The following is a 23,895-nucleotide window of genomic DNA, read 5'->3' as shown; positions in this document are numbered from 1 at the left end:
CAACAACAACAACATCTCTCATCCCTGCAAAGTCTCCCAGCTTCAACAAAGTACCGAAGAGAAGGTTGATGGTGGTGGTGGTGATGATGATGATGGTGGTGGTGATGGTGGTGATGATGGTGGTGGCGATGGTGGTGGTGATGGTGGTGATGATGGTGGTGGCGATGGTGGCGATGGTGGTGGTGATGGTGGTGATGGTGATGATGATGGTGGTGGCGATGGTGGTGGTGATGTTGGTGATGATGATGTTGGTGATGATGGTGGTGATGATGGTGGTGATGGCGATGATCATGGTGATGATGGTGGTGATGATGATGATGGTGGTGATGGCGATGATCATGGTGATGATGATGGTGATGATGGTGGTAGTGATCGTGGTGGTGATGTTGATGATGGTGGTGATGTTGATGATGGTGGTGGTGATGGTGATGATGGTTGTGATCGTGGTGATGATGATGGTGATGATGGTGGTGGTAGTGATCGTGGTGATGATGATGATGGTGATGATGGTGGTAGTGATCGTGGTGGTGATGTTAATGATGGTGGTAATGTTGATGGTGATGGTGGCGGTGATCGTGGTGATGATGATGGTGGTGGTGGGGATGATGAAGGTGATGATGGTGATGGGGATGATGATGGTGGTGATGTTGATGGTGATGATGGTGATGATGGTGATGATGGTGATGATGGCGATGGTGATGATGATGGTGGTGATGTTGATGGTGGTGATGTTGATGGTGATGATGGTGATGATGGCGATGATGGCGATGATGCTGATGATGGTGATGGGGATGATCGCACCAACCAACTCATAGCGACTCCTAATCCACGAAGTGAGAAGTTCACATTTGAGCCCGGCCAATCTTGCAACCTCCGAAAAGTCATTTTCAACGTCTCTCTCTCTCTCAATAGAATCTTACAAAATATCAATATCTTAAGAGCAATAATAATCATCATCATCATCATACGAAACGTTTTCTTCGTCCTGTTGCGTTGCAAACGTACAAAATATCGTCCGGAACATGTGCAAGCACGTGGTGTGTGTGTGTGTGGTGTGTGTGATGCCTGTGTGTGTGTGGTGCCTGTGTGTGTGTGGTGTGTGTGTGTGGTGCCTGTGTGTGTGTGTGTGGTGTGTGTGGTGCCTGTGTGTGTGTGTCTTTGTGGTGTGTCTCTCTGTGTGTGTGTGTGGTGCCTGTGTGTGTGTGGTGCCTGTGTGTGAATGTGTGTGGTGTGTGTGTGTGTGGTGTGTGTGGTGCCTGTGTGTGTGTGTCTTTGTGGTGTGTCTCTCTGTGTGTGTGTGGTGCCTGTGTGTGTGTGGTGCCTGTGTGTGTGTGGTGTGTGCGCGTGTGTGCCTGTGTGCGTCTGTGTGTGCCTGTGTGTGGTGTGTTTATGTGTGTGGTGTGTGTGTGCGTGTGGTGTGTGTGGTGTGTGTGCGTGTGGTGTGTGGTGTCTGTGTGCGTGTGTGGTGTCTGTGTGCGTGGTGTCTGTGTGTGATCTGAACCGGTCCCGGGCCTCCCCTAGATCGACTCAGCCTCAAAATAAGTAACCTCGTGCAGTGGAGGTGTAAACATCGCCACTGGGGAGACAAAGGCGGCCGGGCGTGGTTCTGGCCACGCACCCCCTCGTGTGCCGTGCCGGCCTTCATAGGCGCTGCTACTCGCTACTAACAGCACTTGCCCCTACAATCCGCTAGAGGCTACACGGGGGATCTGTGTCTCTTGTATTTTATGTGCACTCAGATCCACCACCGCCACCACCATCACCACCGCCATCACCACCACCATCATCACCACCACCACCACCGCCAACACCAGCACCACCAGCACCACCACCGCCACCGCCATCACCACCACCATCATCACCACCACCACCACCACCACCGCCACCACCGCCACCACCATCACCACCGCCATCTCCACCGCCATCACCACCGCCATCACCACCACCACCATCACCACCATCATCATCATCATCACCACCACCACCAGCACCACCACCACCATCACCACCATCATCATCATAATCATCACCACCACCACCACCACATCGCCACCGAAGGAGAGACAAAGGCGGCCCTGGGCGTGGTGGTGGTGGTGCTGCCGCAGCACTTGACTCACCGCTCCGTCGAGGCTACACCTGGGGGGAGGGCAGCTTTGGAGAACCTTTGTCTTTACCTTTGGTGCGTTAATGCCCGAAAGTTAACAACAACAACATTAATGACCATAACCCCAAAGTTCCTCTCACTTAAATTATCGTAACATAATTGAATCATCATCATCATACATCGTCGTAATATAAGTTCTTACGTTATCATATTAGAAGTATCATCATCACGAGTAGCACGACACGGAGGCTTAACTTGAACTTTAAAAGGGGGCGTCCATAAATGACGTCACGCGATTTTTAACCCCGCCCCCCCCCTTCGTCACATGACGTCACAAAGTCAGACCCCCCCCCTCAGAGATGACGTCACAAAGCTCTGCCCCACCCCCCCAAAAATATATAAAACATGCTTCAAATCGCTTTAAACTATCGCCATTGTAGTGCGTATTTTATGTGGCGATGCACTCTGATGTTGTAGGTAGAAAACATTTATTACAAAGTCTATTTAATTAATTAAGTAGAACGTGTTTATATTTATTTATTAAAGTTACGCATTTTGACGTGACGTCACATTTCTCAAACCCCTCCCCCCTCCCCTCGTCACAAATGTCTGACCCACTCCCCCAATAGGTGCGTGACGTCATTTATGGACGGCCCCTTACCGTCATGCAATGGTCGTGATGCGTATGGCGATCACGTGACGTCTCGCTGCAAAAAAATCCTTCAAATGAAAGACGCGAAATGAACAGAAAAAAATCGAGAGAACTTCAAACCCGCAGCTGATGATTAGAATGGACGCATCCTCGTCTCTGTCACAGTAACGTGGAGTGAGCGGAGCGCCTAGTACACGAGGAGGAGGCAGCCTTCATCGCTGCTACCCCGGCTGGCTAGGGGGCGTTGTGTGTGTGTGTCTGTGTGTGTGTGTGTGTCTGTGTGTGTGTCTGTGTGTGTGTGTCTGTGTGTGTCTGTGTGTGTGTCTGTGTGTGTGTCTGTGAGTGTCTGTGTGTATCTGTGTGTGTGTCTGTGTGTGTCTGTGTGTGTCTGTGTGTGTCTGTGAGTGTGTCTGTGTGTCTCTGTGAGTGTCTGTGAGTGTGTCTGTGTGTGTGTCTGTGTGTCTGTGTGTCTGTGTGTGTGTCTGTGTGTGTGTGTCTGTGTGTGTCTGTGTGTGTGTCTGTGTGTGTGTCTGTGTCTGTGTGTGTCGCAGTGTGTCGCAGTGTGTGTGCCTGTGTGTGTCTGTGTGTGTGTCTGTGTGTGTGTCTGTGTGTGTGTCTGTGTGTGTGTCTGTGTGTGTGTCTGTGTGTGTGTCTGTGTGTGTGTCTGTGTGTGTCTATGCGTGTCTGTGTGTGTGTCTGTGTGTGTCTGTGTGTGTCTGTGTGTCTGTCTGTGTGTCTGTGTGTGTGTCTGTGTGTGTGTCTGTGTGTCTGTGTGTGTCTGTGTGTGTGTCTGTGTGTGTGTCTGTGTGTGTCTCTGTGTGTGTCTCTGTGTGTGTCTGTGTGTGTGTCTGTGTGTGTCTGTCTGTGTGTGTGTCTCTGTGTGTGTCTGTGTGTGTGTCTGTGTGTGCGTCTCTGTGTGCGTGTCTGTCTGTGTGTGTGTCTCAGTGTATGGGGAGCGGTGGTGGAGCGGTTAGCGCTACGCTGCGCTGCGCTACGAACCCGGCGGTCCGGAGCCTCCCCTAGGTCGACTCAGCCTCAAAACGAGTCCCCTGGTGTAGCGGTGTGGTAGTGAACATCGCCAGCACTGGGGGAGACAAAGGCGGCCGGGCGTGGCACTGGCGTGGTGCCGTGACGGCCTCTCATCATCATCATCATCGCCGCTGCCGCTGCTACTCGCCACTGACTCAGCACTTGCCCCGACAGTCCGTCAGAGGCTACACGAGGAAGCTTTGTCTTTGTCGCGATGTCTCGACAACCATCTTCATCACTCGCTGCTGCAACAGCAGTCACAGTAGCAGTAGTAGCAACAGTAGCAACAGTAGCAACAGTAGCAGCAGCAGTAACAGTAGCAACAGTAGCAACAGTAGCAGCAGCAGTAGTAACAGTAGCAACAGTAGCAACAGTAGCAGCAGCAGTAACAGTAGCAACAGTAGCAGCAGCAGTAGTAACAGTAGCAACAGTAGCAGCAGCAGTAGCAGCAGTAGCAACAGTAGCAGCAGCAACAGCAGTAACAGTAGCAACAGTAGCAGCAGCAACAGCAGTAACAGTAGCAACAGTAGCAGCAGCAGTAACAGTAGCAACAGTAGCAGCAGCAACAGCAGTAACAGTAGCAACAGTAGCAGCAGCAGTAGTAACAGTAGCAACAGCAGCAGCAGCAGTAGTAACAGTAGCAACAGTAGCAGCAGCAGTAACAGTAGCAACAGCAGCAGCAGTAGTAACAGTAGCAGCAGTAGTAACAGTAGCAACAGTAGCAGCAGCAGTAACAGTAGCAACAGTAGCAGCAGCAGTAGTAACAGTAGCAACAGTAGCAACAGTAGCAGCAGCAGTAACAGTAGCAACAGTAGCAGCAGCAGTAGTAACAGTAGCAACAGTAGCAGCAGCAGTAGCAGCAGTAGCAACAGTAGCAGCAGCAACAGCAGTAACAGTAGCAACAGTAGCAGCAGCAACAGCAGTAACAGTAGCAACAGTAGCAGCAGCAGTAACAGTAGCAACAGTAGCAGCAGCAACAGCAGTAACAGTAGCAACAGTAGCAGCAGCAGTAGTAACAGTAGCAACAGCAGCAGCAGCAGTAGTAACAGTAGCAACAGTAGCAGCAGCAGTAACAGTAGCAACAGCAGCAGCAGTAGTAACAGTAGCAGCAGTAGTAACAGTAGCAACAGTAGCAGCAGCAGTAACAGTAGCAACAGTAGCAGCAGCAGTAGTAACAGTAGCAACAGCAGCAGCAGCAGTAGTAACAGTAGCAACAGTAGCAGCAGCAGTAACAGTAGCAACAGCAGCAGCAGTAGTAACAGTAGCAGCAGTAGTAACAGTAGCAACAGTAGCAGCAGTAGTAACAGTAGCAACAGTAGCAGCAGCAGTAACAGTAGCAACAGTAGCAGCAGCAGTAGTAACAGTAGCAACAGTAGCAGCAGCAGTAACAGTAGCAACAGTAGCAGCAGCAGTAGTAACAGTAGCAACAGTAGCAGCAGCAGTAACAGTAGCAACAGCAGCAGCAGTAGTAACAGTAGCAGCAGCAGTAACAGTAGCAACAGCAGCAGCAGTAGCAACAGTAGCAGCAGCAGTAACAGTAGCAACAGTAGCAGCAGCAGTAGTAACAGTAGCAACAGTAGCAGCAGCAGTAACAGTAGCAACAGTAGCAGCAGCAGTAGTAACAGTAGCAACAGTAGCAGCAGCAGTAACAGTAGCAACAGTAGCAGCAGCAGTAACAGTAGCAACAGTAGCAGCAGCAGTAGTAACAGTAGCAACAGTAGCAGCAGCAGTAACAGTAGCAACAGTAGCAGCAGCAGTAACAGTAGCAACAGTAGCAACAGCAGTAACAGTAGCAACAGTAGCAGCAGTAGTAACAGTAGCAACAGTAGCAGCAGCAGTAACAGTAGCAACAGTAGCAGCAGCAGTAACAGTAGCAACAGTAGCAGCAGCAGTAACAGTAGCAACAGTAGCAGCAGCAGTAACAGTAGCAACAGTAGCAGCAGCAGTAACAGTAGCAACAGTAGCAGCAGCAGTAGTAACAGTAGCAACAGTAGCAGCAGCAGTAACAGTAGCAACAGTAGCAGCAGCAGTAACAGTAGCAACAGTAGCAACAGCAGTAACAGTAGCAACAGTAGCAGCAGTAGTAACAGTAGCAACAGTAGCAGCAGCAGTAACAGTAGCAACAGTAGCAGCAGCAGTAACAGTAGCAACAGTAGCAGCAGCAGTAGCAACAGGATTTGCTGCTTTTGCATCATCACCATCATCACCTTCACCATCATCACCACCATCACCACCATCATCACCATCACCATCAAAGACAAGGTCCCCCGCATAGCCTCAACATGCTGCTGGGGCAAGTGCTGGTAGCGAGCACCTATTAACCACAACCACCATCGCCACCACCATCTCCACCATAATCACAACCTCCAACTACCACCACCACCATCTCCACTACCACCACTATCACTACCACCACCACCACCACCTCCATCTCCACTACCACCACTATCACCTTCCACCATCTCCACCACCACCACCATCTCCACTACTACCACCACTATCACTACCACCACCATCTCCACTACTACCACCACTATCACTACCACCACCACTACCACCACCATCACCACCATCTCCACCACCACAACTACCACTACCACCACTACCACCACCAACTCCGTCCACCAAACTCCCCTGAAGTTCGTGCAAAAGTTCCACTTCCCCGTTTCATCGATATCGAAAATAGAAGCGCCCACCCCCGTATGTACACAACGCCACCTACAGATCGATAAATAATAAACACGTCCCGTGGGTCGATTTCAAATCAAAGTGTTTGTCTCCCTGCAATGACACCTATCGATGAGGACGACGATGGCGATGAGAACGATGATTGATCGTCAATAACGATGATCGATCGTCAATAACGATGATGGATCGTTGTTAAAGATTATCGATCGTCAATAACGATGATGGATCGTTGTTAAAGATTATCGATCGTCAATAACGATGATGGATCGTTGTTAAAGATTATCGATCGTTATTAATGATGATCAATCATTGATATCGATGATTGATCGTCAATAACGATGATGGATCATTGTTAAAGATGATCGATCGTTATCAACGATGACGGATCATCGATATCGACGATCGATCATCAATAACGATGATCGATTGTCAAAAACGATGATCAATCGTTGATATCGACGATTGATCGTCGTTAACGATTCCAGCAAGAAATTACAAAGCCGTCGACAGAGGCACGGGCGGTCATCATCCAGCAGTGGATCGAGCACGTGCCAGGCTAGGTGCACGAGGAGGTCACGTGACGGACTGGGGGTTGTACCGTACTTCCGTGCGTCCGTACGATTGGCCGAGGTCTCGTTCAATGTGTGTGTGTGTATATATATGCGTATATCTTTTTTATTATCTATATATAAATATCTTTAACCGGTTTTAGAAAAGAATCTACACGAAAGTTAAACATCGTCAGTCTTTAAAACGAAAACAGCACACGGACAAACTAACACGTGGGTGATGGTGGTGATGGTGGTGATGGTGGTGGTGACGGTGGTGGCAGTGATGGTGGTGGAGGTCATGATGGCGATGGTGGTGGTGGTGACGTTGGTGGTGGTGGTGGTGATGTTGGTGGTGGTGGTCACGGTGGTAGCGATGGTGATGGTGGTGAAGGTGCTGGTGGTGGCGATGGTGGTGGCGGTGGTGACGGTGACGGTGGTGGTGGTGGTGATGGTGGTGTTAGTGGTGGCGGTGGTGACGGTGGTGATGGCAGTGGTGGCGGTGACGGTGGTGTTAGTGGTGACGATGGTGATGTTGACAGTGGTAGTAGCAGCAGCGGCGTTAGTCGTAGCGGTGGTAGTAGCGATAGTGGTGGCGGTGGTGGTATCTGCTAGCAGGAGCTATGCTTGAACTCCCCGTTCTCCGTGATGGACAGCTTGGTGGTGGTGGTGGTTGTTGTGTTGTTGCCGGCACCACCACCACCACCGGCACCACCACCACCGCCGCCGCCGCCGTGTGGGTTGTTGTGCGGCAGTCCGTTGCGAGCCTGCCGCCTGTAGCGCTCCTTGAGCTGGGCCAGCGCACTCATGAGGCGCGAGTTGGCCTCGTCCAGGGACGCGATACGCTTCTCCTGCAGAACCACAACCACCACCAACAACAACCACAACAAACAACAACCACAACCACCATCAACAACCACAACCAGCACCACCACAACCACAACCAACAACAACCACAACCAGCACCACCATCACCACCACAACCACCACCACAACCACCATCAACAACCACAACCAGCACCACCATCAACAACCACAACCAGCACCACCATCACCACCACAACCACCACCAACAACAACCACAAGCAGCACCACCATCACCACCACCACCATTACCACCACCAGCACCATCACCACCGCCACCACCACCATCACCACCACCATCACCATCACCAACACCACCATCACCACCACCACCATCACCAGTACCACCACAACCACCACCATCACCGTGTGACGGTGTGACGCTGTGACTGTCTGACGCTGTGTGTGAGTGTGCGTGTCTGTGTGTGTGTATGTGTGTGTATATGTAGGGCTTGAGTATAGCGCGCCACGCATCCCCCGCCTCTGTTGCTATGCAAGCAAGCACAGTACAGTGGGGTGATGTGAGCTAATGGTTGTTGTTGTGACTTTAGGCGAAGTGGGTCGTTAAGGGTTGAAACAGGTGTCAGGGTAGCCGGGAGGAGGACACAGGCCAGTGATTGGCTGGAAAGGTAATTGGACATTTTCTTAGGTTTTTTCGGTAAAGTCACGTAGAAAGTAAAATAAAATAAAAACAAAAATCACGACGTTTCGGAGGCCTCCGAAACGTCGTGATTTTTGTTTTTATTTTACTTTCTACGTGACTTTACCGAAAAAACCTAAGAAGATGATTCCTTGCAGTCACGAAAGCTTCAAATCTAGAATTAATTGGACATTAGCTGGCGTCGCTCCGGCGCCGAAAACAAGGCCACGTGACACGGGGGGGGGGCAGGGGGCGAGCGATAAGCGGGGGGGAGGGGGGTAGAGTTAATTAGGGAGATTAATTGGTGTGGGGATATAAGCCAGAGCGCAACGGAGAGAAGGGAGTCCTGTACGAGTTGGCGTCGTGGATGGTGCTGCAGTAACGGTGCCCGGAGAGTCGCAGAGCAAGTGTTAGTAGAGTAAAGCGTAGAGAGACAGTGTTAGTAGAGTAAAGCGTAGAGAGACAGTGTTAGTAGAGTAAAGCGTAGAGAGACAGTGTTAGTAGAGTAAAGCGTAGAGAGACAGTGTTAGTAGAGTAAAGTGTAGAGAGACAGTGTTAGTAGAGTAAAGCGTAGAGAGACAGTGTTAGTAGAGTAAGGCGTAGAGAGACAGTGTTAGTAGAGTGAAGCGTAGAGAGACAGTGTTAGTAGAGTAAAGCGTAGAGAGACAGTGTTAGTAGAGTAAGGCGTAGAGAGACAGTGTTAGTAGAGTGAAGCGTAGAGAGACAGTGTTAGTAGAGTGAAGCGTAGAGAGACAGTGTTAGTAGAGTAAGGCGTAGAGAGACAGTGTTAGTAGAGTGAAGCGTAGAGAGACAGTGTTAGTAGAGTGAAGCGTAGAGAGACAGTGTTAGTAGAGTGAAGCGTAGAGAGACAGTGTTAGTAGAGTAAGGCGTAGAGAGACGGTGTTAGTAGAGTAAAGCGTAGAGAGACAGTGTTAGTAGAGTAAAGTGTAGAGAGACAGTGTTAGTAGAGTAAGGCGTAGAGAGACAGTGTTAGTAGAGTAAGGCGTAGAGAGACGGTGTTAGTAGAGTAAAGCGTAGAGAGACAGTGTTAGTAGAGTAAGGCGTAGAGAGACAGTGTTAGTAGAGTAAGGCGTAGAGAGACGGTGTTAGTAGAGTAAAGCGTAGAGAGACAGTGTTAGTAGAGTAAAGTGTAGAGAGACAGTGTTAGTAGAGTAAGGCGTAGAGAGACAGTGTTAGTAGAGTAAAGCGTAGAGAGACAGTGTTAGTAGAGTAAAGCGTAGAGAGACAGTGTTAGTAGAGTGAAGCGTAGAGAGACAGTGTTAGTAGAGTAAAGCGTAGAGAGACAGTGTTAGTAGAGTGAAGCGTAGAGAGACAGTGTTAGTAGAGTAAAGCGTAGAGAGACAGTGTTAGTAGAGTGACGCGTAGAGAGACAGTGTTAGTAGAGTAAAGCGTAGAGAGACAGTGTTAGTAGAGTAAAGCGTAGAGAGACAGTGTTAGTAGAGTAACGCGTAGAGAGACAGTGTTAGTAGAGTAAAGCGTAGAGAGACAGTGTTAGTAGAGTGAAGCGTAGAGAGACAGTGTTAGTAGAGTAACGCGTAGAGAGACGGTGTTAGTAGAGTAAAGCGCAGAGAGACAGTGTTAGTAGAGTGAAGCGTAGAGAGACAGTGTTAGTAGAGTAAAGCGTAGAGAGACAGTGTTAGTAGAGTAAAGCGTAGAGAGACAGTGTTAGTAGAGTAAAGCGTAGAGAGACAGTGTTAGTAGAGTAAAGCGTAGAGAGACAGTGTTAGTAGAGTAAAGCGCAGAGAGACAGTGTTAGTAGAGTAAAGCGTAGAGAGACAGTGTTAGTAGAGTAAAGCGTAGAGAGACAGTGTTAGTAGAGTGAAGCGTAGAGAGACAGTGTTAGTAGAGTGAAGCGTAGAGAGACAGTGTTAGTAGAGTGAAGCGTAGAGAGACAGTGTTAGTAGAGTAAAGCGTAGAGAGACAGTGTTAGTAGAGTAAAGCGTAGAGAGACAGTGTTAGTAGAGTGAAGCGTAGAGAGACAGTGTTAGTAGAGTGAAGCGTAGAGAGACAGTGTTAGTAGAGTGAAGCGTAGAGAGACAGTGTTAGTAGAGTAAAGCGTAGAGAGACAGTGTTAGTAGAGTGAAGCGTAGAGAGACAGTGTTAGTAGAGTAAAGCGTAGAGAGACAGTGTTAGTAGAGTAAAGCGTAGAGAGACAGTGTTAGTAGAGTAAAGCGTGGAGAGACAGTGTTAGTAGAGTAAAGCGTAGAGAGACAGTGTTAGTAGAGTGAAGCGTAGAGAGACAGTGTTAGTAGAGTGAAGCGTAGAGAGACAGTGTTAGTAGAGTAAAGCGTAGAGAGACAGTGTTAGTAGAGTGAAGCGTAGAGAGACAGTGTTAGTAGAGTAAAGCGCAGAGAGACAGTGTTAGTAGAGTAAAGCGTAGAGAGACAGTGTTAGTAGAGTGAAGCGCAGAGAGACAGTGTTAGTAGAGTGAAGCGCAGAGAGACAGTGTTAGTAGAGTAAAGCGCAGAGAGACAGTGTTAGTAGAGTAGAGCGTGGAGAGACAGTGTTAGTAGAGTAGAGCGTAGAGAGACAGTGTTAGTAGAGTAACGCGTAGAGAGACAGTGTTAGTAGAGTAAAGCGTAGAGAGACAGTGTTAGTAGAGTGAAGCGTAGAGAGACAGTGTTAGTAGAGTAAAGCGTAGAGAGACAGTGTTAGTAGAGTGAAGCGTAGAGAGACAGTGTTAGTAGAGTAGAGCGTAGAGAGACAGTGTTAGTAGAGTGAAGCGTGGAGAGACAGTGTTAGTAGAGTAAAGCGCAGAGAGACAGTGTTAGTAGAGTAAAGCGTAGAGAGACAGTGTTAGTAGAGTAAAGCGTAGAGAGACAGTGTTAGTAGAGTAAAGTGTAGAGAGACAGTGTTAGTAGAGTAAAGCGTAGAGAGACAGTGTTAGTAGAGTAAAGCGTAGAGAGACAGTGTTAGTAGAGTAAAGCGTAGAGAGACAGTGTTAGTAGAGTAAAGTGTAGAGAGACAGTGTTAGTAGAGTAAAGCGTAGAGAGACAGTGTTAGTAGAGTGAAGCGCAGAGAGACAATGTTAGTAGAGTAAAGCGTAGAGAGACAGTGTTAGTAGAGTAAAGCGCAGAGAGACAGTGTTAGTAGAGTAAAGCGTAGAGAGACAGTGTTAGTAGAGTAAAGCGTAGAGAGACAGTGTTAGTAGAGTGAAGCGTAGAGAGACAGTGTTAGTAGAGTAAAGCGTAGAGAGACAGTGTTAGTAGAGTGAAGCGTAGAGAGACAGTGTTAGTAGAGTGAAGCGTAGAGAGACAATGTTAGTAGAGTGAAGCGTAGAGAGACAGTGTTAGTAGAGTAAAGTGTAGAGAGACAGTGTTAGTAGAGTAAAGCGTAGAGAGACAGTGTTAGTAGAGTGAAGCGTAGAGAGACAGTGTTAGTAGAGTAAAGCGTAGAGAGACAGTGTTAGTAGAGTGAAGCGTAGAGAGACAATGTTAGTAGAGTGAAGCGTAGAGAGACAGTGTTAGTAGAGTAAAGCGTAGAGAGACAGTGTTAGTAGAGTAAAGCGTAGAGAGACAGTGTTAGTAGAGTGAAGCGCAGAGAGACAGTGTTAGTAGAGTGAAGCGCAGAGAGACAATGTTAGTAGAGTGAAGCGTAGAGAGACAGTGTTAGTAGAGTGAAGCGTAGAGAGACAGTGTTAGTAGAGTGAAGCGTAGAGAGACAATGTTAGTAGAGTAAAGCGTAGAGAGACAATGTTAGTAGAGTAAAGCGTAGAGAGACAGTGTTAGTAGAGTAAAGTGTAGAGAGACAGTGTTAGTAGAGTAAAGTGTAGAGAGACAGTGTTAGTAGAGTAAAGCGTAGAGAGACAGTGTTAGTAGAGTAAAGCGTAGAGAGACAGTGTTAGTAGAGTAAAGCGTAGAGAGACAGTGTTAGTAGAGTGAAGCGTAGAGAGACAGTGTTAGTAGAGTAAAGTGTAGAGAGACAGTGTTAGTAGAGTGAAGCGTAGAGAGACAGTGTTAGTAGAGTGAAGCGTAGAGAGACAATGTTAGTAGAGTAAAGCGTAGAGAGACAGTGTTAGTAGAGTAAAGCGTAGAGAGACAGTGTTAGTAGAGTAAAGTGTAGAGAGACAGTGTTAGTAGAGTAAAGTGTAGAGAGACAGTGTTAGTAGAGTAAAGCGTAGAGAGACAGTGTTAGTAGAGTGAAGCGTAGAGAGACAGTGTTAGTAGAGTAAAGCGTAGAGAGACAGTGTTAGTAGAGTAAAGCGCGGAGAGACAGTGTTAGTAGAGTAAAGTGTAGAGAGACAGTGTTAGTAGAGTAAAGCGTAGAGAGACAGTGTTAGTAGAGTGAAGCGTAGAGAGACAGTGTTAGTAGAGTAAAGCGTAGAGAGACAGTGTTAGTAGAGTAAAGCGTAGAGAGACAGTGTTAGTAGAGTAAAGTGTAGAGAGACAGTGTTAGTAGAGTGAAGCGTAGAGAGACAGTGTTAGTAGAGTAAAGTGTAGAGAGACAGTGTTAGTAGAGTAAAGCGTAGAGAGACAGTGTTAGTAGAGTGAAGCGTAGAGAGACAATGTTAGTAGAGTAAAGCGTAGAGAGACAGTGTTAGTAGAGTAAAGCGTAGAGAGACAGTGTTAGTAGAGTAAAGTGTAGAGAGACAGTGTTAGTAGAGTAAAGTGTAGAGAGACAGTGTTAGTAGAGTAAAGCGTAGAGAGACAGTGTTAGTAGAGTGAAGCGTAGAGAGACAGTGTTAGTAGAGTAAAGCGTAGAGAGACAGTGTTAGTAGAGTAAAGCGCGGAGAGACAGTGTTAGTAGAGTAAAGCGTAGAGAGACAGTGTTAGTAGAGTAAAGCGTAGAGAGACAGTGTTAGTAGAGTGAAGCGCAGAGAGACAGTGTTAGTAGAGTAAAGCGTAGAGAGACAGTGTTAGTAGAGTAAAGCGCAGAGAGACAGTGTTAGTAGAGTGAAGCGTAGAGAGACAGTGTTAGTAGAGTGAAGCGTAGAGAGACAGTGTTAGTAGAGTGAAGCGTAGAGAGACAGTGTTAGTAGAGTAAAGCGTAGAGAGACGGTGTTAGTAGAGTAAAGCGTAGAGAGACAGTGTTAGTAGAGTAAAGCGTAGAGAGACAGTGTTAGTAGAGTAAAGCGTAGAGAGACAGTGTTAGTAGAGTAAAGCGTAGAGAGACGGTGTTAGTAGAGTAAAGTGTAGAGAGACAGTGTTAGTAGAGTAAAGCGTAGAGAGACAGTGATAGTAGAGTAAAGCGTAGAGAGACAGTGTTAGTAGAGTAAAGCGTAGAGAGACGGTGTTAGTAGAGTAAAGTGTAGAGAGACAGTGTTAGTAGAGTAAAGTGTAGAGAGACAGTGTTAGTAGAGTAGAGCGTAGAGAGACAGTGTTAGTAGAGTAAAGCGTAGAGAGACAGTGTTAGTAGAGTAAAGCGTAGAGAGACAGTGTTAGTAGAGTAAAGTGTAGAGAGACAGTGTTAGTAGAGTAAAGCGTAGAGAGACAGTGTTAGTAGAGTGAAGCGTAGAGAGACAGTGTTAGTAGAGTAAAGCGCAGAGAGACAGTGTTAGTAGAGTAAAGCGTAGAGAGACAGTGTTAGTAGAGTAAAGCGTAGAGAGACAGTGTTAGTAGAGTAAAGCGTAGAGAGACAGTGTTAGTAGAGTGAAGCGTAGAGAGACAGTGTTAGTAGAGTGAAGCGCAGAGAGACAGTGTTAGTAGAGTAAAGCGTAGAGAGACAGTGTTAGTAGAGTAAAGCGTAGAGAGACAGTGTTAGTAGAGTAAAGCGTAGAGAGACGGTGTTAGTAGAGTAAAGCGTAGAGAGACAGTGTTAGTAGAGTGAAGCGTAGAGAGACAGTGTTAGTAGAGTGAAGCGCAGAGAGACAGTGTTAGTAGAGTGAAGCGTAGAGAGACAGTGTTAGTAGAGTAAAGCGTAGAGAGACAGTGTTAGTAGAGTGAAGCGCAGAGAGACAGTGTTAGTAGAGTGAAGCGTAGAGAGACAGTGTTAGTAGAGTAAAGCGTAGAGAGACAGTGTTAGTACAGTAAAGCGTAGAGAGACAGTGTTAGTAGAGTAAAGCGTAGAGAGACAGTGTTAGTACAGTAAAGCGTAGAGAGACAGTGTTAGTAGAGTAAAGCGTAGAGAGACAGTGTTAGTACAGTAAAGCGTAGAGAGACAGTGTTAGTACAGTAAAGCGTAGAGAGACAGTGTTAGTAGAGTAAAGCGTAGAGAGACAGTGTTAGTACAGTAAAGCGTAGAGAGACAGTGTTAGTAGAGTAAAGCGTAGAGAGACAGTGTTAGTACAGTAAAGCGTAGAGAGACGGTGTTAGTAGAGTAAAGCGCAGAGAGACAGTGTTAGTAGAGTAAAGCGTAGAGAGACAGTGTTAGTAGAGTACAGCGTAGAGAGACAGTGTTAGTAGAGTACAGCGTAGAGAGACAGTGTTAGTAGAGTAAAGCGTAGAGAGACGGTGTTAGTAGAGTAAAGCGTAGAGAGACAGTGTTAGTAGAGTACAGCGTAGAGAGACAGTGTTAGTAGAGTACAGCGTAGAGAGACAGTGTTAGTAGAGTAAAGCGCAGAGAGACAGTGTTAGTAGAGTAAAGCGTAGAGAGACAGTGTTAGTAGAGTACAGCGTAGAGAGACAGTGTTAGTAGAGTAAAGCGTAGAGAGACAGTGTTAGTAGAGTAAAGCGTAGAGAGACAGTGTTAGTAGAGTAAAGCGTAGAGAGACAGTGTTAGTAGAGTACAGCGTAGAGAGACAGTGTTAGTAGAGTACAGCGTAGAGAGACAGTGTTAGTAGAGTAAAGCGTAGAGAGACAGTGTTAGTAGAGTAAAGCGTAGAGAGACAGTGTTAGTAGAGTAAAGCGTAGAGAGACAGTGTTAGTAGAGTAAAGCGTAGAGAGACAGTGTTAGTAGAGTGAAGCGTAGAGAGACAGTGTTAGTAGAGTAAAGCGTAGAGAGACAGTGTTAGTAGAGGAAAGCGTAGAGAGACAGTGTTAGTAGAGTACAGCGTAGAGAGACAGTGTTAGTAGAGTAAAGCGTAGAGAGACAGTGTTAGTAGAGTGAAGCGTAGAGAGACAGTGTTAGTAGAGTAAAGCGTAGAGAGACAGTGTTAGTAGAGTAAAGCGTAGAGAGACAGTGTTAGTAGAGTAAAGCGCGGAGAGACAGTGTTAGTAGAGTAAAGCGTAGAGAGACAGTGTTAGTAGAGTAAAGCGTAGAGAGACAGTGTTAGTAGAGTAGAGCGTAGAGAGACAGTGTTAGTAGAGTAAAGCGTAGAGAGACAGTGTTAGTAGAGTGAAGCGTAGAGAGACAGTGTTAGTAGAGTAAAGCGCAGAGAGACAGTGTTAGTAGAGTAAAGCGTAGAGAGACAGTGTTAGTAGAGTAAAGCGCAGAGAGACAGTGTTAGTAGAGTAAAGCGTAGAGAGACAGTGTTAGTAGAGTAAAGCGTAGAGAGACAGTGTTAGTAGAGTGAAGCGTAGAGAGACAGTGTTAGTAGAGTAAAGCGTAGAGAGACAGTGTTAGTAGAGTAAAGCGTAGAGAGACAGTGTTAGTAGAGTAAAGCGTAGAGAGACAGTGTTAGTAGAGTAAAGCGTAGAGAGACAGTGTTAGTAGAGTAAAGCGTAGAGAGACAGTGTTAGTAGAGTAAAGCGTAGAGAGACAGTGTTAGTAGAGTAAAGCGCAGAGAGACAGTGTTAGTAGAGTAAAGCGTAGAGAGACAGTGTTAGTAGAGTAAAGCGTAGAGAGACAGTGTTAGTACAGTAAAGCGCAGAGAGACAGTGTTAGTAGAGTAAAGCGTAGAGAGACAGTGTTAGTAGACTGAAGCGTAGAGAGACAGTGTTAGTAGAGTAAAGCGTAGAGAGACAGTGTTAGTAGAGTAAAGCGTAGAGAGACAGTGTTAGTAGAGTAAAGCGTAGAGAGACAGTGTTAGTAGAGTAAAGCGTAGAGAGACAGTGTTAGTAGAGTAAAGCGTAGAGAGACAGTGTTAGTAGAGTAAAGCGTAGAGAGACAGTGTTAGTAGAGTAAAGCGTAGAGAGACAGTGTTAGTACAGTAAAGCGTAGAGAGACGGTGTTAGTAGAGTAAAGCGTAGAGAGACAGTGTTAGTACAGTAAAGCGTAGAGAGACAGTGTTAGTACAGTAAAGCGTAGAGAGACAGTGTTAGTAGAGTAAAGCGTAGAGAGACAGTGTTAGTAGAGTAAAGTGTAGAGAGACAGTGTTAGTAGAGTGAAGCGTAGAGAGACAGTGTTAGTAGAGTAAAGCGTAGAGAGACGGTGTTAGTAGAGTAAAGCGTAGAGAGACAGTGTTAGTAGAGTAAAGCGTAGAGAGACAGTGTTAGTAGAGTAAAGCGTAGAGAGACAGTGTTAGTAGAGTAAAGCGTAGAGAGACAGTGTTAGTAGAGTAAAGCGTAGAGAGACAGTGTTAGTAGAGTAAAGCGTAGAGAGACAGTGTTAGTAGAGTAAAGCGTAGAGAGACAGTGTTAGTACAGTAAAGCGTAGAGAGACAGTGTTAGTACAGTAAAGCGTAGAGAGACGGTGTTAGTAGAGTAAAGCGTAGAGAGACAGTGTTAGTACAGTAAAGCGTAGAGAGACAGTGTTAGTAGAGTAAAGCGTAGAGAGACAGTGTTAGTAGAGTGAAGCGCAGAGAGACAGTGTTAGTAGAGTAAAGCGTAGAGAGACAGTGTTAGTAGAGTAAAGCGTAGAGAGACAGTGTTAGTAGAGTAAAGCGCAGAGAGACAGTGTTAGTAGAGTAAAGCGCAGAGAGACAGTGTTAGTAGAGTAAAGCGTAGAGAGACGGTGTTAGTAGAGTAAAGCGTAGAGAGACAGTGTTAGTAGAGTGAAGCGTAGAGAGACAGTGTTAGTAGAGTAAAGTGTAGAGAGACAGTGTTAGTAGAGTAAAGCGTAGAGAGACAGTGTTAGTAGAGTAAAGCGTAGAGAGACGGTGTTAGTAGAGTAAAGCGCAGAGAGACAGTGTTAGTAGAGTAAAGCGTAGAGAGACGGTGTTAGTAGAGTAACGCGTAGAGAGACAGTGTTAGTAGAGTAAAGTGTAGAGAGACAGTGTTAGTAGAGTAAAGCGTAGAGAGACGGTGTTAGTAGAGTAAAGCGCAGAGAGACAGTGTTAGTAGAGTAAAGCGTAGAGAGACGGTGTTAGTAGAGTAAAGCGCAGAGAGACAGTGTTAGTAGAGTAAAGCGCAGAGAGACAGTGTTAGTAGAGTAAAGCGTAGAGAGACAGTGTTAGTAGAGTAAAGCGTAGAGAGACAGTGTTAGTAGAGTAAAGCGCAGAGAGACAGTGTTAGTAGAGTAAAGCGTAGAGAGACAGTGTTAGTAGAGTGAAGCGTAGAGAGACGGTGTTAGTAGAGTAAAGCGCAGAGAGACAGTGTTAGTAGAGTAAAGCGTAGAGAGACGGTGTTAGTAGAGTAAAGCGCAGAGAGACAGTGTTAGTAGAGTAAAGCGTAGAGAGACGGTGTTAGTAGAGTAAAGCGCAGAGAGACAGTGTTAGTAGAGTAAAGCGTAGAGAGACAGTGTTAGTAGAGTAAAGCGTAGAGAGACAGTGTTAGTAGAGTAACGCGTAGAGAGACAGTGTTAGTAGAGTAACGCGTAGAGAGACAGTGTTAGTAGAGTGAAGCGTAGAGAGACAGTGTTAGTAGAGTAACGCGTAGAGAGACAGTGTTAGTAGAGTAACGCGTAGAGAGACGGTGTTAGTAGAGTAAAGCGTAGAGAGACAGTGTTAGTAGAGTAAAGCGTAGAGAGACAGTGTTAGTAGAGTAAAGCGCAGAGAGACAGTGTTAGTAGAGTAAAGCGTAGAGAGACAGTGTTAGTAGAGTGAAGCGTAGAGAGACAGTGTTAGTAGAGTGAAGCGTAGAGAGACAGTGTTAGTAGAGTAAAGCGTAGAGAGACAGTGTTAGTAGAGTAAAGCGTAGAGAGACAGTGTTAGTAGAGTAAAGCGTAGAGAGACAGTGTTAGTAGAGTGAAGCGTAGAGAGACAGTGTTAGTACAGTAAAGCGCAGAGAGACAGTGTTAGTAGAGTAAAGTGTAGAGAGACGGTGTTAGTAGAGTAAAGCGTGGAGAGACAGTGTTAGTAGAGTAAAGCGTAGAGAGACAGTGTTAGTAGAGTAAAGCGCAGAGAGACAGTGTTAGTAGAGTAAAGCGTAGAGAGACAGTGTTAGTAGAGTAAAGCGCAGAGAGACAGTGTTAGTAGAGTAAAGCGTAGAGAGACAGTGTTAGTAGAGTAAAGCGCAGAGAGACAGTGTTAGTAGAGTAAAGCGTGGAGAGACAGTGTTAGTAGAGTAAAGCGTAGAGAGACAGTGTTAGTAGAGTAAAGCGCAGAGAGACAGTGTTAGTAGAGTAAAGCGCAGAGAGACAGTGTTAGTAGAGTAAAGCGCAGAGAGACAGTGTTAGTAGAGTAAAGCGTGGAGAGACAGTGTTAGTAGAGTAAAGTGTAGAGAGACAGTGTTAGTAGAGTAAAGCGCAGAGAGACAGTGTTAGTAGAGTAAAGCGCAGAGAGACAGTGTTAGTAGAGTAAAGCGCAGAGAGACAGTGTTAGTAGAGTAAAGCGTAGAGAGACAGTGTTAGTAGAGTAAAGTGTAGAGAGACAGTGTTAGTAGAGTAAAGCGTAGAGAGACAGTGCTAGTAGAGTAAAGTGTAGAGAGACAGTGTTAGTAGAGTAAAGCGTAGAGAGACAGTGCTAGTAGAGTAAAGTGTAGAGAGACAATGTTAGTAGAGTAAAGCGCAGAGAGACAGTGTTAGTAGAGTAAAGTGTAGAGAGACAGTGTTAGTAGAGTAAAGCGTAGAGAGACAGTGCTAGTAGAGTAAAGCGTAGAGAGACAGTGTTAGTAGAGTAAAGCGTAGAGAGACAGTGTTAGTAGAGTAAAGCGTAGAGAGACAGTGTTAGTAGAGTAAAGCGTAGAGAGACAGTGTTAGTAGAGTAACGCGTAGAGAGACAGTGTTAGTAGAGTAAAGCGTAGAGAGACAGTGCTAGTAGAGTAAAGCGTAGAGAGACAGTGTTAGTAGAGTAAAGCGTAGAGAGACAGTGTTAGTAGAGTAAAGCGTAGAGAGACAGTGTTAGTAGAGTAAAGCGTAGAGAGACAGTGTTAGTAGAGTAAAGCGCAGAGAGACAGTGTTAGTAGAGTAAAGCGTAGAGAGACAGTGTTAGTAGAGTAAAGCGTAGAGAGACAGTGTTAGTAGAGTAAAGCGTAGAGAGACAGTGTTAGTAGAGTAAAGCGCAGAGAGACAGTGTTAGTAGAGTAACGCGTAGAGAGACAGTGTTAGTAGAGTGAAGCGCAGAGAGACAGTGTTAGTAGAATAAAGCGTAGAGAGACGGTGTTAGTAGAATAAAGCGTAGAGAGACAGTGTTAGTAGAATAAAGCGTAGAGAGACAGTGTTAGTAGAATAAAGCGCAGAGAGACAGTGTTAGTAGAATAAAGCGTAGAGAGACAGTGTTAGTAGAATAAAGCGTAGAGAGACGGTGTTAGTAGAATAAAGCGTAGAGAGACAGTGTTAGTAGAATAAAGCGTAGAGAGACAGTGTTAGTAGAATAAAGCGTAGAGAGACAGTGTTAGTAGAATAAAGCGTAGAGAGACGGTGTTAGTAGAGTAAAGCGCAGAGAGACAATGTTAGTAGAGTGAAGCGTAGAGAGACAATGTTAGTAAAGTAAAGCGTAGAGAGACAGTGTTAGTAGAGTAAAGCGCAGAGAGACAGTGTTAGTAAAGTAAAGCGCAGAGAGACAGTGTTAGTAGAATAAAGCGTAGAGAGACGGTGTTAGTAGAGTAAAGCGTAGAGAGACAGTGTTAGTAGAGTAAAGCGCAGAGAGACAGTGTTAGTAGAGTAAAGCGTAGAGAGACAGTGTTAGTAGAGTAAAGCGCAGAGAGACAGTGTTAGTAGAATAAAGCGTAGAGAGACGGTGTTAGTAGAGTACAGCGTAGAGAGACAATGTTAGTAGAGTGAAGCGTAGAGAGACAATGTTAGTAAAGTAAAGCGTAGAGAGACAGTGGTAGTAGAGTAAAGCGTAGAGAGACAATGTTAGTAGAGTGAAGCGTAGAGAGACAGTGTTAGTAGAGTAAAGCGTAGAGAGACAGTGTTAGTAGAGTAAAGCGTAGAGAGACAGTGTTAGTAGAGTAAAGCGTAGAGAGACAGTGTTAGTAGAGTAAAGCGTAGAGAGACAGTGTTAGTAGAGTAAAGCGTAGAGAGACGGTGTTAGTAGAGTACAGCGTAGAGAGACAGTGTTAGTAGAGTACAGCGTAGAGAGACAGTGTTAGTAGAGTACAGCGTAGAGAGACAGTGTTAGTAGAGTGAAGCGTAGAGAGACAGTGTTAGTAGAGTAAAGCGTAGAGAGACAGTGTTAGTAGAGTACAGCGTAGAGAGACAGTGTTAGTAGAGTGAAGCGTAGAGAGACAGTGTTAGTAGAGTAAAGCGCAGAGAGACAGTGTTAGTAGAGTAAAACGTAGAGAGACAGTGTTAGTAGAGTAAAGCGTAGAGAGACAGTGTTAGTAGAGTGAAGCGTAGAGAGACAGTGTTAGTAGAGTGAAGCGTAGAGAGACAGTGTTAGTAGAGTACAGCGTAGAGAGACAGTGTTAGTAGAGTGAAGCGTAGAGAGACAGTGTTAGTAGAGTAAAGCGCAGAGAGACAGTGTTAGTAGAGTAAAGCGTAGAGAGACGGTGTTAGTAGAGTAAAGCGTAGAGAGACGGTGTTAGTAGAGTAAAGCGTAGAGAGACGGTGTTAGTAGAGTACAGCGTAGAGAGACAGTGTTAGTAGAGTAAAGCGTAGAGAGACAGTGTTAGTAGAGTAAAGCGCAGAGAGACAGTGTTAGTAGAGTAAAGCGTAGAGAGACGGTGTTAGTAGAGTACAGCGTAGAGAGACAGTGTTAGTAGAGTAAAGCGCAGAGAGACAGTGTTAGTAGAGTGAAGCGCAGAGAGACAGTGTTAGTAGAGTAAAGCGTAGAGAGACAATGTTAGTAGAGTAAAGCGTAGAGAGACAGTGTTAGTAGAGTAAAGCGTAGAGAGACAGTGTTAGTAGAGTAAAGCGTAGAGAGACAGTGTTAGTAGAGTGAAGCGTAGAGAGACAGTGTTAGTAGAGTAAAGCGTAGAGAGACAGTGTTAGTAGAGTAAAGCGTAGAGAGACAGTGTTAGTAGAGTAAAGCGTAGAGAGACAGTGTTAGTAGAGTAAAGCGTAGAGAGACAGTGTTAGTAGAGTAAAGCGTAGAGAGACAGTGTTAGTAGAGTACAGCGTAGAGAGACAGTGTTAGTAGAGTAAAGCGTAGAGAGACAATGTTAGTAGAGTACAGCGTAGAGAGACAGTGTTAGTAGAGTAAAGCGTAGAGAGACAGTGTTAGTAGAGTACAGCGTAGAGAGACAGTGTTAGTAGAGTAAAGCGTAGAGAGACAGTGTTAGTAGAGTACAGCGTAGAGAGACAGTGTTAGTAGAGTAGAGCGTAGAGAGACAGTGTTAGTAGAGTAGAGCGTAGAGAGACGGTGTTAGTAGAGTGAAGCGTAGAGAGACAGTGTTAGTAGAGTGAAGCGTAGAGAGACAGTGTTAGTAGAGTAAAGCGCAGAGAGACAGTGTTAGTAGAGTAAAGCGTAGAGAGACAGTGTTAGTAGAGTAAAGCGCAGAGAGACAGTGTTAGTAGAGTAAAGCGTAGAGAGACAATGTTAGTAGAGTAAAGCGTAGAGAGACAGTGTTAGTAGAGTAACGCGCAGAGAGACAGTGTTAGTAGAGTAAAGCGTAGAGAGACAGTGTTAGTAGAGTAACGCGTAGAGAGACAGTGTTAGTAGAGTGAAGCGTAGAGAGACAGTGTTAGTAGAGTGAAGCGTAGAGAGACAGTGTTAGTAGAGTAAAGCGTAGAGAGACAGTGTTAGTAGAGTAGAGCGTAGAGAGACAGTGTTAGTAGAGTGAAGCGTAGAGAGACAGTGTTAGTAGAGTAAAGCGTAGAGAGACAGTGTTAGTAGAGTGAAGCGTAGAGAGACAGTGTTAGTAGAGTAGAGCGTAGAGAGACAGTGTTAGTAGAGTAAAGCGTAGAGAGACAATGTTAGTAGAGTAAAGCGTAGAGAGACAGTGTTAGTAGAGTAAAGCGCAGAGAGACAGTGTTAGTAGAGTAAAGCGTAGAGAGACAGTGTTAGTAGAGTAACGCGTAGAGAGACAGTGTTAGTAGAGTGAAGCGTAGAGAGACAGTGTTAGTAGAGTGAAGCGTAGAGAGACAGTGTTAGTAGAGTAGAGCGTAGAGAGACAGTGTTAGTAGAGTGAAGCGTAGAGAGACAGTGTTAGTAGAGTAAAGCGTAGAGAGACAGTGTTAGTAGAGTGAAGCGTAGAGAGACAGTGTTAGTAGAGTAGAGCGTAGAGAGACAGTGTTAGTAGAGTGAAGCGTAGAGAGACAGTGTTAGTAGAGTAAAGCGTGGAGAGACAGTGTTAGTAGAGTGAAGTGTAGAGAGACAGTGTTAGTAGAGTAAAGCGCAGAGAGACAGTGTTAGTAGAGTAAAGCGTAGAGAGACAGTGTTAGTAGAGTGAAGTGTAGAGAGACAGTGTTAGTAGAGTAAAGCGCAGAGAGACAGTGTTAGTAGAGTAAAGCGCAGAGAGACAGTGTTAGTAGAGTGAAGCGTAGAGAGACAGTGTTAGTAGAGTGAAGCGTAGAGAGACAGTGTCAGTAGAGTGAAGCGTAGAGAGACAGTGTTAGTAGAGTAAAGTGTAGAGAGACAGTGTTAGTAGAGTAAAGCGTAGAGAGACAGTGTTAGTAGAGTGAAGCGTAGAGAGACGGTGTTAGTAGAGTAAAGCGTAGAGAGACAGTGTTAGTAGAGTAAAGTGTAGAGAGACAGTGTTAGTAGATTAAAGCGTAGAGAGACGGTGTTAGTAGATTAAAGCGTAGAGAGACAGTGTTAGTAGAGTAAAGTGTAGAGAGACAGTGTTAGTAGAGTAGAGCGTGGAGAGACAGTGTTAGTAGAGTAAAGCGTAGAGAGACAGTGTTAGTAGAGTAAAGCGTAGAGAGACAGTGTTAGTAGAGTAAAGCGTAGAGAGACAGTGTTAGTAGAGTGAAGCGTAGAGAGACAGTGTTAGTAGAGTAAAGCGTGGAGAGACAGTGTTAGTAGAGTAAAGCGTAGAGAGACAGTGTTAGTAGAGTAACGCGTAGAGAGACAGTGTTAGTAGAGTAACGCGTAGAGAGACAGTGTTAGTAGAGTAACGCGTAGAGAGACAGTGTTAGTAGAGTAAAGCGTAGAGAGACAGTGTTAGTAGAGTAAAGCGTAGAGAGACAGTGTTAGTAGAGTAAAGCGCAGAGAGACAGTGTTAGTAGAGTGAAGCGCAGAGAGACAGTGTTAGTAGAGTAAAGCGTGGAGAGACAGTGTTAGTAGAGTGAAGCGCAGAGAGACAGTGTTAGTAGAGTAAAGCGTGGAGAGACAGTGTTAGTAGAGTGAAGCGCAGAGAGACAGTGTTAGTAGAGTAAAGCGTAGAGAGAC

At 45.8% G+C, this 23,895-nt stretch overlaps 1 protein-coding gene across 1 annotated transcript in view; it reads right to left on the bottom strand.

Annotated features, from left to right (window-relative positions):
• Window positions 1–5,889: 5,889 nt before the first annotated feature.
• LOC144952480 (ras GTPase-activating protein nGAP-like) overlaps window positions 5,890–23,895 on the bottom strand; it is a 109,390-nt gene continuing 91,384 nt past the window's right edge. Inside the window, exon 22 of the mRNA XM_078882920.1 lies at window positions 5,890–7,872. Within this exon, the coding sequence (XP_078739046.1) occupies window positions 7,633–7,872 (240 nt within the window). The 3' untranslated portion in view covers window positions 5,890–7,632. The remainder of the gene's footprint in view (window positions 7,873–23,895) is intronic.

Source organism: Lampetra fluviatilis, chromosome 68 (genome assembly GCF_964198595.1).
Source record: "Lampetra fluviatilis chromosome 68, kcLamFluv1.1, whole genome shotgun sequence".
NCBI lineage: Eukaryota > Metazoa > Chordata > Hyperoartia > Petromyzontiformes > Petromyzontidae > Lampetra > Lampetra fluviatilis.
This window is presented reverse-complemented; position numbering and strand designations above follow the sequence as displayed.